Here is a 13,347-nt window from a genome sequence, read left to right as displayed (position 1 = left end):
CTTGCCTCAAATGCAATATTACCTTTGAAAAGGTTGGAAACTCTGAGTCAGGAGAGGAACTCCTAAACTACTCTAAATTAGAAACATCTCGATTTAATTTTATCTGACATAACCTCAAATTCAAGTTTTCTGCAAGTTCAGGTGTCGGACAGGGGAAGAAGAATACATATTTTAACTGTGCAACATTTTCTGTTTGATTGGGAATAGTGTGATTGTTTAAGATTGATATCTACCAAGGCTTTGGCATCTACGCACCAACTAAATAATTAAGTATGAGCATTAATTGCATGGGAAATTTGCTGAATTTTCTATTTCTAACACTCTTCCCCTCCTTGACCCAACCCCAACCTTAGGTAGAAATACTGTTTATCATTTGGAAATGCTGGGCTAAAATTGCTTTTTCTGGAAGAATCATACTATTATCATCAATTGGTTTTTGAAGTACAATCTCAAATGTTTCTTGAGGGATTTAGCTAGACTTTGAAATATATATCAGTCATCTAGAGAAATGTTAATATTAAAGCCAATTATCTCAGTCTCATAAAGGATGACATCTTAATTTAAATAGCAGTATTGTGTTCTTTATCAGATTTTTCTATAAACCAGAGATGTTTTGAGCTTCTAGATGACATATTGGCATCTATTTTGCTGGCATGTCTATCAACTACTATTTGATAGAAAATTTATTTCAAACTATAGAAATTGAGAAATGGGTTTTAACTAGAATAAATAATGAGATTAAACTGCTAGATATGATTTTTCTTTTTGGCTTCATCCAATTGAGTCCTTAAAGGCAAAATTATTGCCTCTATTTTGATCAACCCTATTAAAATTAGGATTCACTGAGCACAGTGAGTATTAGCCAGTCTGAGTTGTGACTGGAATCCCCAGTACCAAGGCTCCTGATGGCACCTGCAACTTTGGCAGTGTTCTATATACATTTGTGTGATTGGTCAGAAATCACAGTGTGGGCGCGTTAGCGTGAAACTATCCTGGTAAAACAGTTCAGGTTTTAGACTCCTTGAGAAGTACAGCAGTTACACACAATGATTTGCTATAACTTTCTAATTAAGTGTCTCTGCTTACTTAAAAAATAAAAAGATTCAGGATATGATGTAGTTGAGGTCAATACCAGGACCCTTAGGAGATTATTTATCTATTTGTTTTCACTTGAGTTCCGTAAGTTGACTGTTTTACAGTAGTGAGTCTGTAGTTGTGATTTAAATTTTGAAACATAACGTCTTAGGCTAAGTCATGTAAATGAATAGTAAAACAGTTAAACTTCCCCTCTTTAAGTCAGCGAGCGCATTGCTTTGAAATACTTTGCATAATTTTGTTCTTTAAAAGGAAGTAATATTTGTCAGTAAATTCGGTAGAAATGCTATTCTGAGTGGTTGACCTGCATTTTTGCTTTCACAGCCTTAATTTCAGAGATTCAAGTGATTGAATAAAGTTTGATATGTAACTTATAAGATGCATTAAATAGCAGGGTGCCTGGTGGCTCAGTCAGTTAAGCTTCTGACTCTTGGTCTCGACTCAGGTCATGATCTCACGGTTCAGGAGTTCAAGCCCCAAGTCGGGCTCCACATTGACAATACAGAGCCTGCTTGGGATTCTCTCTGTCTCCCTCTCTCTCTGCCCCTCCCATGTGCGCACAGTCTCTCTCTCTCTCTCTCTTCCTTCTCTCAAATAAACTTTTTAAAAAAGATGCATTGAATAGCATATATAGAATTGTTGAATCACTGTGTTATCCACCTGGCGGTAATATAACACTGTATGTCAACTATATTTTAATTAAAAAATAATAATAAAATACCATAATGCTCTGGAGGGTATCTTCAATTATGATGTCTTTTTTAAATACCCAGTTCTGTTAATTTTCAGCATATATACTGAAGTGTATTGCTAGAATCTTCCCTCAGGAACTTTAAGATGAAACAAATTTTCCTTAGACCCTTACTATAAACTTTTTTTGCTAAACTTGTATCTTCATGTATTACTTAATCTCACATGATATGGCCTTACAATAGATTTGGAATATATTCTACTTCATTTGACTTTTATGTACAGAAATGTCTTCCTTTTAGTTTGTCTAATGTTTATTTATATTGAATTTATGACTTACATTGAATTACATACACTTATTAGTATAAATGTTCATTAGTAACAAACAATACAAATAACCACCTCTGAGGTAGTGAGAGAAAGTGAACATTATTACCAATCTGTTAAGGAAGATTATGTTTTCCTTGGACATGTCTCCATATCATCCCTAAAGTATATAAATGGTATTTGCCTAGGGAAAAAAAATAACTTAAAATGTAGTCAAAGATTAAACATTATTCAAAAGTGAAGAAACATTGTACTTGACATTCTCAGTTTGCAGAATTAAACAATTGATAAGACTTTTGGAGTAAGAAAAAATACCCAAAAACCTTCCCTCCACTTTCCTTCCTTGAATCTAGAGTTTACATTTTTCTTTTTCTTTCTTTCTTTCTTTCTTTCTTTCTTTCTTTCTTTCTTTCTTTCTTTCTTTCTTTCCATTTTCAACATACTTTGTGACTTTTAAAAATTTATTCAATATCAAACTCAAATATCTATATTTTCACAGATTCCCTATGTGCCATGGCTAGGTGGTTTGAGGATATCATTTATAATAGAATCAGACCTTTGATTTATAAATACCAGCTAAGAAGCAGTCATACAATGCCAAATGGCCTAAAAATTGGTTCTCTAGTAACTCTCATTTCTTCCCAAATTTTGATATATTTATTTGATTCTCCTCCTAGCTTTAAATAATTTGAGGGATCAAATTTGATAGTCTTATGGCAGTTTGGGTGTTTTTGACTAATAAATGTCATGAATTTTATAAGAAGCATCTTTGGAGTTTTGGATATTCATCCCACTTTTAAATTCTTAGAGTTAATAAGTAGGTGCTTAATCTTAAATGCACCTGAACCACTCTCTGACAAGTGGGTGCTTTAGAAAACATGCATGTAACTTCCCCCCCCTCCCCCCCGCCGCCACCCTTTCCTTCTACCCCTGCCATGACTCCAGAAGCACGGAAGAACAATGCTTTAATAAAGAATTAGAAGATTATGTTGCACAGAGCATACTGAAAAGCATGGCTAATTTAAAAGTCTTCTTTAAACATCTTTCTCATTTTTAAGGAGCTACTGCAAAACACACACATTCTTTGTTCTTTCTCTTAAACATATGCACATACATGTGCATACATGCTATCTCTTTCCTCTGTTCTTCCTGACTTTGATACTTTCTATCCCTCTGTCATGTCCCCTCCCACCCCCCCCTTTTTTTTTTTGTTCACCTTTCTAGGATCCTTTTTTTTTTTTTTAGTTTCTTTTAGGTTTGTTTTTGTTTTTGTTTTTTTGTTTGTTTGGGTTTTTTTACTTTATTTATTTGAGAGAAAGCGTGAGCACAAGGGGGGCGGGGTGAGTCAGAGAGAGAAGGAGAGACAGAATCCCAAGCAGGCTCCACACTGTCAGCGCAGAGCCTGATGCCAGGCTCGATCTCACAAACCATGAGATCATGACCTGAGCCCAAAATTAAGAGTTGGACACTTAACCAAGTGAGCCACCCAGGTGCCCCTAGGATCCTTTTTTGTTCTATATCTTTTCATTCAGATATTTTCAACTTTTTCTTATATGGAGCACATTGGCCTTTTGGCCTCTCCTTCCTACCACTCTACTGAGTTCAGCAGAGATCTCACATGTAGCTACACAAACAGAAATATTTTCTCCTTCAAGAGGACTGAGAGTTGCAAACATGGACATATTCTGTCTAAAGCAGTAGAGGAAGAGGTACCTTCCTAGAGAAAAATCACACTAACTAAATCAGCATTGCAAGATGTTATTATATATCCCTTATGGAGATATGTTCCAGTAGTAATTCTCAATCAGTATACAACTGAAGGTCTGTTTGGTGACATCTTTATTATTTCTGTACACTTTATAATCGTCTAATAGTGGAGGTGGCTAAGCCTAAACCTGACCTTAAATACATCTCATGCAGAGGCTTAAGCTACCTTTTTAACCATTCAGATAATTTCATGTTTATTTATACTTTGGCAAACAGTCATACACTTTGTTAATAATCAAAAGACCTTCAAAAGAAAATGGGCTACTCAAATCAGAAAAAAGCATGGAAAAAGTAGCCCCACTTATATGGTAAATTAATTTATATGGTAAAGATGCCAAAATAATTAAATGGGGGAATGGAAGGTGTTTTAACAAATGATTTACAAACAACTATACATCCGTATTTTAAAAAAATAAAAAATATACCTTACCCCTTTCTTCACTATACTCACAGTTAACTTGGAATGGATCATAGACCTAAATGTAAAATCTGTATCTTTAAGGCTTCTAAAAGAAAATGAGAATATTTTTATGTACTAAAGAGAGGCAAAAATTTATTAGCATATAGAAAGCAATAACCATAAAGGAAATATTTTTAATATATGTATTTGACTATATTTGTTATCTGTTGCCAAGTAAAAAATCCAAAGCGTGGAGGCTTAAAACAATAATAATTTCTTGTCACTTATGCTTTCTATAAATAAGGAATTTGGGAGCAATTTGGCTAGATGGTTCTGGCTCAGGCTTTTTCATGAGGTTTAAGTCAGAGGTTGGCTAAAGCCTTAACCATCTAGCTTGACTGAGGATGGAAGATTCATTTCTAAGGTGGCTCACTAAAATATCTGGTACTGACTTGTTGAGAAGCCTCAGGTCCTCTCCCTGTAGGCTCTCTACTGTCCTGCCTCAGTGTTCTCTTCAAATGACAGCTGGCTTCCCTCCAACAGAGCAGCATGCCTTTTATGCCTTTTATGACCTAGCCTCAGAGGTCACACATTATCACTTAAGCTGTCGTCTGTTGGTCACACAGACCAACCCTGATTCATTGTGAAGGAGACTAGGTCAACATAAGGATGTGAATAACAGCAAGCAAGAATCCCTGGGGTCATCTTGGAGTCTGGCTACCCAGACTCCTTGAAAGGAGTCTCATATCCAGAATGTAGAATGATCAGTGATTGAAAAAAAAAAAATGGCCAAAAGACTTGGTTATTTCACAAAGAAAATATATAATTTCCAATAAATAGAGAGTGCTCAACAACACTGGTCAGCAAGGAAATGCACAATAAAACGACAAAGAAATATCACTACCTACCCACTCAAATGGCTAAAATTAAAAAGACTGGCAACACAAATGTTGGCAGTGATGTGGAGTGACTGGAACTCTCATACATTGATGGTGTGAGTAAAAAAGGTACAGTAACTTTGAGGAATGGGGCACCTGAGTGGCTTAGTAGGTAAGCATCTAACTTCAGCTCAGGTCATGATCTCACAGTCTGAGTTCGAGCCCTGTGTCAGGCTCTGTGCTGACAGCTCAGAGACTGGAGCCTGCTTCGGATTCTGTATCTCCCTCTCTGCCCCTTCCCTGCTCATGGTGTCTGTCTGTCTGTCTGTCTCTCTCTCTCTCTCTCTCTCAAAAGTAAACATTAAAAAAATTTTTTTAGGGGCGCCTGGGTGGCGCAGTTGGTTAAGCGTCCGACTTCAGCCAGGTCACGATCTCACGGTCCATGAGTTCGAGCCCCGCATCAGGCTCTGGGCTGATGGCTCAGAGCCTGGAGCCTGTTTCCGATTCTGTGTCTCCCTCTCTCTCTGCCCCTCCCCCGTTCATGCTCTGTCTCTCTCTGTCCCAAAAATAAATAAACATTGAAAAAAAAAATTTTTTTTTTAATTTTTTTTTAAATAAATAACTTTTAGGAAAGTCTAAATAGCCAACAACTGAAAAGAGCCTAAATGTTTATCTGTAAAGGAATGAATAAATCACGTTATTATGTGTGCATTATGATTATATATAAAATAAGTTATAATACAAATTTTTATTGCATTTTTATTTTATTGATGAGTAATATACTTCTCTACAATAAAAACAAACAATTGAAAAATACAGTATGGATGATTCTCAACATTAGGCTGAGCTAAAGAAACTGTACACCAAAGAGTATATCCTGGTGATACTGTTTATAGGAACTTCTAGAAGAGGCAAAACAATCAATGGTATAAAAACATGGTGGGAGTTAACTGTGGAGGAGCATAAAGGAAACAATGGAAATGTTTCCAGTGAAATGTTCTGTATCTTGATGGGGATGTGGGTTACTCCAAATATTTACTTATTTCTTTATAAAATTCATTGTTTTGTACATTAGGTTTATGCATTTTACAAAGTAGATTTTACTTAAAACTGTAACAAATATTGAACTCTAGATAATAAGTTTTTTGCAGACATGATTAGCAATTGTGAAACTGCTGTCTGTATATTCTAATATAATCTCTACTCTCATTGAGCGAATGAGTAAATATATTGAGGATAATGCGAACCAGGCTTCTCCCTATTGGAGAAGGGAATAACAAGTGTGTAAGGGGTAAGACTACCTTGTTTCCCATGGTATTAGAATGGAATTAGAAATACCAATATGAATTCATAGTTTGTAACAGACAGATATGTAATCATGAGGAAGCATCAGCCTAATTTAAAGTGAGGGATATTCTTCAATATAATTCACTTTTCAAATCTTTTAGGGTTAAAAAGTGTAAAGAGATTTTTAAAAATGGCGGAGTAGGTAACTCCAAACTGCATCTCTCCACTAAGACAGTCAGTAAGCTGGCAAAAACTGTCAATCAACTTTTTCAGATCTCTGGAATCGAATCAGACTTTAAACAACCAGGGGAATGTTGAAAGAAGAAGATGCTGAAATTTGATAAGATAAAGTTGTGGCGTACTTACTTGATAACCACTTCCCCACTCCACAACACAATGGCAGCCATAAAGATTGTGGCCCTCAGCACACTGCTTGTGCCAGAGCAAGCAGTGCAGACCGTGTCCTTGGAGAATATAGATGTGGGCAGTGACCTCTCTGGTCAATGAGGCATCTCTACTTGCAGGCTTGCCTTTGTTTTGCCTTTATTGGAACTCTTAGGGATGGGGTGGCTTCCCAAGTGGCATTTTTCAAAAGCACTTAAAGGTAATAAATATACTAGCCACAGCGGGCCGAGAAAAGCAGCAGACAAACCAAAGAGCCTGGGAAATGAAGAGGCAGCTGGAGATAGAGAACAAGGACTTTGAAGTGCTCCACCATACACTGAGGAATCTGAAAGGCCTATGCATGCCTGGAACTGAATGAATACTTATAAGAAACGTTAGCAAACCCTAAGCTTTCACCTCTGGCTGCCTTTTATCTTCCATGCAAGCAAGAAGTGAAGGCAAAGGCAGATTTTTTAAACAGTGGCTAAGCATTGAAAGAAGGCCCAACACAAAGCCAATCTGTAAAGACATGGAGAGTATTCCCACACATACATATTTGACTCCAGGAATTTAAGGAAATCTCTGTCAGATCACCAGCTGACCTCTAAGGTAATGGAACAGAGACTTGAGTGACCGTGCTTGACAAAGCATTCAGTATTTATGAAAAGAATTTAGAAAAGTCACTAAAGAAGTAACTACAACCCACACAAGCAGCAGCAACAAACCCTGAGGAGGGAGACTCGGGTTCCCAGAGTTACCACATTATAATATACAAAATGTCCAGTTTTCAACAACAAATTATGCTTTCAAAGAATAAAGTATGGCCAATTTCACAGGAAAAAAAAATAGGAACTATCCTTGAGAAAGCTTACTACAAACTTTAAATCAATTGGCTTAATATACTTAAAAACCTAAAGGAAACCATAGGCAAAGAACTTAAAGGAAACAAGGAGAATGATGTATGAACTAATAGAGAATATCAACAAAAGAAATTTTTTTTTAATTCTGAAAACTGAAAAGTACAATAACGGAAAGAATTTCATTAAAAGAGTCTAATGGCAGATTTGAACAGGCAGGAAAAAAAGAATCCATGAACTTGAAGATAGGTCAGTTGATATTAACCAGTCTGAGAGATAAAAAAAGAATGAAGAGAAATTAACAGAGTTTAAGATACCTTTGTGACATCATTAAGTATACCAACATATGTCTACTAGGAATCCCAGAAGGCAAGGAAAAAGAGAAGAGAGCAATATTTGAAGAAACAATTGCTGAGAGCCTTCCAAATTTATTGAAATATGTGACTCTACTTTAGGATAAATTCACAGATACCTACACTGAGATACATTATAATCAAACTTGAAAACTAAAATGAAGAATCGTGAAAGCAGGGAGTTTGTTACCAGTAGATCTACCATATTAAAAAAGAAAATGCTTAAGGCTGAAATAAAAGGGCACTAGATACTAACTTGAAGCTATATGAACAAATGACATCAGTTAAGGTGACAACACAGGTAAATAAAAGCCAATGTTACTGCCATTTTTGGTTTTTAACTCCCTTTTTTTCCTTTGTGATTTAAAAGACAGATGCATAAAATAATAATTATAAATCTGTGTTAATGGGCACACTCTATAAAGATGTAATTTGTGAAAATGACCTCTCCAGGAGCAGAAGGGGTTTTTTTAATACTATTGAAGCTAGGTTGGTATTAATTCAAACTAGATTGCTGTAAATTTAAGATGTTCATCGTAACCTGCAGGTAGCCACTAAGAAGATAACTATGCTTGGTTCCTTTTATAGAAAATAACCAGGGACTCCATAGAGACAGAAATTGGATTAGAGGCTAGAAGAAGGGGGCAGGGGGCTATGACTGTTTAATGGGGAAGGGGTTTCCAAATGGGGTGATGAAAAAGTTCTGGAATTAGATAGTGGTGATGGTTTCATAACATTGTGAATGAACTTACTGCCACCGAATTACACACTTTAAAGTGTTAACAGTGGTAAATTTTATGTCAGGTGAATTTTACCACAATTAAAAAAAATTATAAAACATAAACAGTGTGGTCCTGGTGTAAGATAGACATATATATCAATGGAATGAAATTGAGAGCCCAGAAATAAACCCACACATTCATAGTCGATTTGTTTTCAACAAGGTGCCAAGACCATTCTGTGGTGAAAGAAGTCTCTTCAACAAATAGTGTGGGGTCAACTGGATATCCACATGCAAAAGAATGAAGTTGGATCCCTACCTCACATTACATACAAAAATTAACTCAGAGTGGATCAATAACCTAAATGTAAAAGCTAAAACTACCCAGCTATTAGAAGATACATAGGGGTAAATCTTCACACCCCTGGCTTTGGTAGTGGAGTCTTAGATATGACATCAAAAGCACAAGCAACAAGAAAAAGTAGACAAGTTGAACTTCATCAACATTTAAACCTTTTGTACATCAAAGGACATTATCAAGGTACAGTAGAAAGGCAATGGACAGAGTGGAGAAAACATTTGCAAATCGTACCTGTTATGGGTTTTATATACAGAATATACAAAGAACTCTCACAACTCAATAACAAAAAGACAGGTAACCCAATTCTAAAAAAAGGCAAAGGATTTGAAGACATTTCTCCAAAGAAGGTGTGTAAATGGCCAATGAACACATGAAAGATGCTCAATATCATTAGGTACTAGGGAAATGTAAATCAAACCACAATGAGATACCACTTCACACTCACTAGAATGGCTACAATTTTTTTAAAAAAGGAAAATAAATGTTGATGAGGGTATAGAAAAATCGGAATCCTTGTACATTGCTAGTAGTAACGTAAAATGGTACAGCCACTGTGGAAAACACTTTGGCCCTTTCTCAAAAACTTAAACACAGAGTTATGGTATGACCCAGAAATTCCACTCCTAGGTACATACCCAAAAAAATTGAAAGCAGATAGTCAAACAAATACTTGTATGTGAATGTTCATAGTAGCACTATTCACAATCGCCAAAAAGTGGTGACAGCCAAACTATCCCTTAATGGATGAATGGATAAACAAATCGTGGTATGTATACAATGGAATATTCATTGGTGATTAAAAGAAATTGATGCCACAACATGGATGAACTGAGAAAACATGTGAAAGGAGCGAAATTCAAAGGCCCACATGTTATATGGTTAAAATGGTGAATTTCTGTTACATAAATTTTACCACAAAGATAGTAACAAACCTCCAAAGGAAAAAATAAAGGACAAAAAAACCTGTTTTGGATTAATGGAAATTAAAGAGACATGACAACTAATGCTGTTTATGATGGTGGATTATATCCTGGGCTGGGGAGAAAATAGTTATAAAGGAAATTATTGGAATTGTTAACTGAATTTAAAAATAGACTGGATTAGATAATAGTATGTATCAGTATTAAATATCTTGGTTTCATTAAATTTATGCTATGGTATATAAGAGAATGTGTCTTTGTTCATAGGAAGTATATATTGAAGTATTTAAATGTAAAAGGGTGTGTGTGTTGAACTTTCAGAGGTACAAAAGAATATATGTATATATAAAATGATAAAGCAACTAGGGTAATATGTAAACCATTGGTGAATCTGGGTAAAATGTGTATGGAAGTGTCTTATATTGCTCTTTCCACTATTCTGAGTTTGCAATTATATCAAAATTAAAAGTTACCAACAGAATTAGATTTGTCTTTTGATATCTTCCAAGCAGCAGCATAGTCCAGGTGATTGTTAGAAAAATAATGTTAGCCATGCTTCTTTGTCTTAAGTGCTTCTTTTCACTCTTTCCTTACATGTTTGTCTCTTTCTCATCTTCTGGATCCCAATATATTATTTATTTTATTGGCTTATAGCAATCTCTCTGTAAGATCATTACATAATTAGGGGCACCTGGGTGCCTCAGTCGATTAAGCGTCCGACTTCAGCTCGGGTCATGATCACATAGCCTGAGTTCAAGCCCCATGTCCGGCTTTGTGCTGACACCTCGGAGCCTGGAGCCTGCTTCGGATTCTGTGTCTCCTTCTCTCTCTGCCTGGTCCCTGGTCGTGCTCTGTCTGTCTGTCTCTCTCTCAAAAATAAATAAACATTAAAAAATTGTTTTAAAGATGATTGCATAATTAATACAAAGTATTCAGCTTTTATACATATTTATTGTTTAGTTAGTAATGTTATGCCTTTGGGAGCCTATTCTCATTTTGTGTATTTTTTCTTACATACTTTATTTTTGCAGTATCTTAGATAATGTAAAAAATGTAACCATTTGTTTCCCTTTTTTGAGAAATTAAAATATTAACCTCCAGTGAAAGGCTTTGCTGCTCTAGTTCTCATCCAGCTGTCTGAAATTTGTGTTCAGTCTGTTGGTAGAAGATCAAGTGTGGTATGAGATTTAACCCTAACTGAAACACATTGGACTATGTGCTCATTTTTGTTGTGCATTCAAAGAAGTAATCTCTAAATCCTGCCAAACAGGACCAAACAGGTGGCTTTCTGTCCACCAGAGATGAGTCAAAGAAGTAATGTCTAAATCCTGCCAAACGGGACCAAACAGGTGGCTTTCTGTCCACCAGAGATGAGTCAAAGAAATCCTTTCCTAAGTAGAATGTGCCATCAAAACCTCATACTGCTTTGTCAGCATTCAACGTGGATTTTTACCTGTTTATGCCTCCTGTTTCATATAACAAGCAAATACCCAGTAAAGGCTATTTTGGATAGGATTACAAAGAAGATCGTGATGATTCATTTGGTACTTGTGTTTTCAATTGGTTAACCAGTTTTCTTTCCTTTGTGGTGTATGATGGGATCTTCACTAGACAGAGGTAACCTATTGGATAGTTGTGTACCTGGATGCTGGTGTGGTGGTGCTTGTTGGTTTCGTTTTCATGATACTCCTCCTGAGGTTGTGCTTGCAATGCTGCTGCTTATTTTGTGTTTGCATGACATTATTTGACTGCTCTTTGTTGGTTTGGGTTCTTAAAACCTATTTCCTTTTTTTGGTACCCAGAATAATTCATTGAATATCTTTAGTTGGTCCAGAACTTATGGAAATTAGTTCCAAGTCTAACTCTTTGCTGGATCCTTTTCAGTTTTTGAAAATATCTTCAATGTCACAACTAAGTTTATCATTTGGCTACGAATTGAAAAAACAGGGTAGGATTCCTTAAACACCCAGGAAGTCACCACTTGCCAGATAGCCCATTACTGAAGCTAAGAAGTAACTCTTTGTGAGTTTTATAGATTAAATAAAATTAATATATACATAGAATAAAATCTAAGTTTTAGGAGCATTTCATCACTTAGCTGAAACTTAGGAGCCTCCAGCAAGGTAACAATGAATACAACTAAATTAAATCATGCCTAAATCTTAGTGTGCATGTCTGATTTGCCAGTATCTTTCAGAGGTGTTGTTTCCTCTGCAAACTGTCCTACATTCCAAAGCTAAGATTCTTGGGGGGCCAAGAAATTCTCAGAAATTAGTTTTCTGAGAGTTTGTGTGGGCCTTGAAAATAGTTGCTTACCTCTTTGTTTCTCGTCATTGGTAGTATAGTTTTTCTTGGTCAATTAGCTGACTTTGGGCAAATTGTACTGATTTCATTTTATTTCATTTGTTTCTTTTGTATCTTTTCTACTTTATATACCTCTATAGAAAAAGGCAGATTGTTTTTATTTTTATTAATTTTACTTTTTTGAAGTTTTTAATTCCAGTATAGTTAACATACAGTGTTATATTAGTTTCAGTTGTACAATATAGTGATTCAGCAATTCAGGTGGATTGTTTTTAAAACCAAGAAACAAAACCAGTCCTGAAGTGAGCCTATATATGTCAAATGGCAGGAGTTCATAAAATTGAAATTATTTTCTAGTGTTACTATTAAGCCAGTGTTGAGACAAACAAGATCATCTTTTGTCTTATAAGTTTAGTCATCTTGAAAACTGTAAAGGATCCATTAATTTGGAATGGCCATCAGAGAAATGCTTTTGATAAGTAGCATAAAACTGTCAGATAAATGGTGTTTCATCTCTATCTGTGTTCTCATTCTGTTATATCTTCTTTTTATCTTTTGGTGGGATCCTTGCATATAATAGAAAATTTCCCAGGAACGAGAAAAATTTGCGGATGAAGGCAGTATATTTTATACCCTTGGAGAATGTGGACTCATATCCTTTTCAGACTACATTTTCCTTACAACTGTTCTTTCCAGTAAGTATAAACTTTTCTTTTTATTCGTTTATAGGGAGCATAAAGGACTATAAAAAAAAAAGTTCATTGGAGGGAGAAACAAGACATGTTTGTAGAGTTAATTATAAGTTAACATACAATTTCATTTGTTATAAATTCCCTATAACTTGTAGTTAGAACCACCTGAGAAAGAGGAAGAAAAATAAAATATCAAGATAAAGTTAAAAAAAAAAAAAGAAAAAGACAAATCAGTGAAGTTAAATCTACCTTTAAGTGTTTGAACCCCTGTATTCTTTTAAGATAAATTGTATATTGCCTGGTCCTTGTAG

The 13,347-nt window shown here is 35.4% G+C and overlaps 1 protein-coding gene across 8 annotated transcripts in view; it reads left to right on the top strand.

The window, feature by feature from the left end:
* MICU1 (mitochondrial calcium uptake 1) overlaps positions 1 to 13,347 on the top strand; it is a 254,880-nt gene that overhangs the window by 122,498 nt on the left and 119,035 nt on the right. For 5 of the 8 annotated variants that reach the window (XM_045437716.1, XM_045437712.1, XM_045437714.1 and 2 more), the window contains one exon: positions 12,925 to 13,039. The exons of 1 other annotated variant lie outside the window; for it this stretch is intronic. In XM_045437716.1, the coding sequence (XP_045293672.1) occupies positions 12,925 to 13,039 (115 nt within the window). Of the gene's footprint in view, positions 1 to 11,651; positions 11,658 to 12,924; positions 13,040 to 13,347 lie in introns of all 8 variants that reach the window. 2 more of the 8 variants (XM_045437715.1, XM_045437713.1) reach the window with 1 other exon arrangement.

The sequence above is a fragment of the Leopardus geoffroyi genome, chromosome D2 (assembly GCF_018350155.1).
Source record: "Leopardus geoffroyi isolate Oge1 chromosome D2, O.geoffroyi_Oge1_pat1.0, whole genome shotgun sequence".
Taxonomy (NCBI): domain Eukaryota; kingdom Metazoa; phylum Chordata; class Mammalia; order Carnivora; family Felidae; genus Leopardus; species Leopardus geoffroyi.
This window is presented reverse-complemented; position numbering and strand designations above follow the sequence as displayed.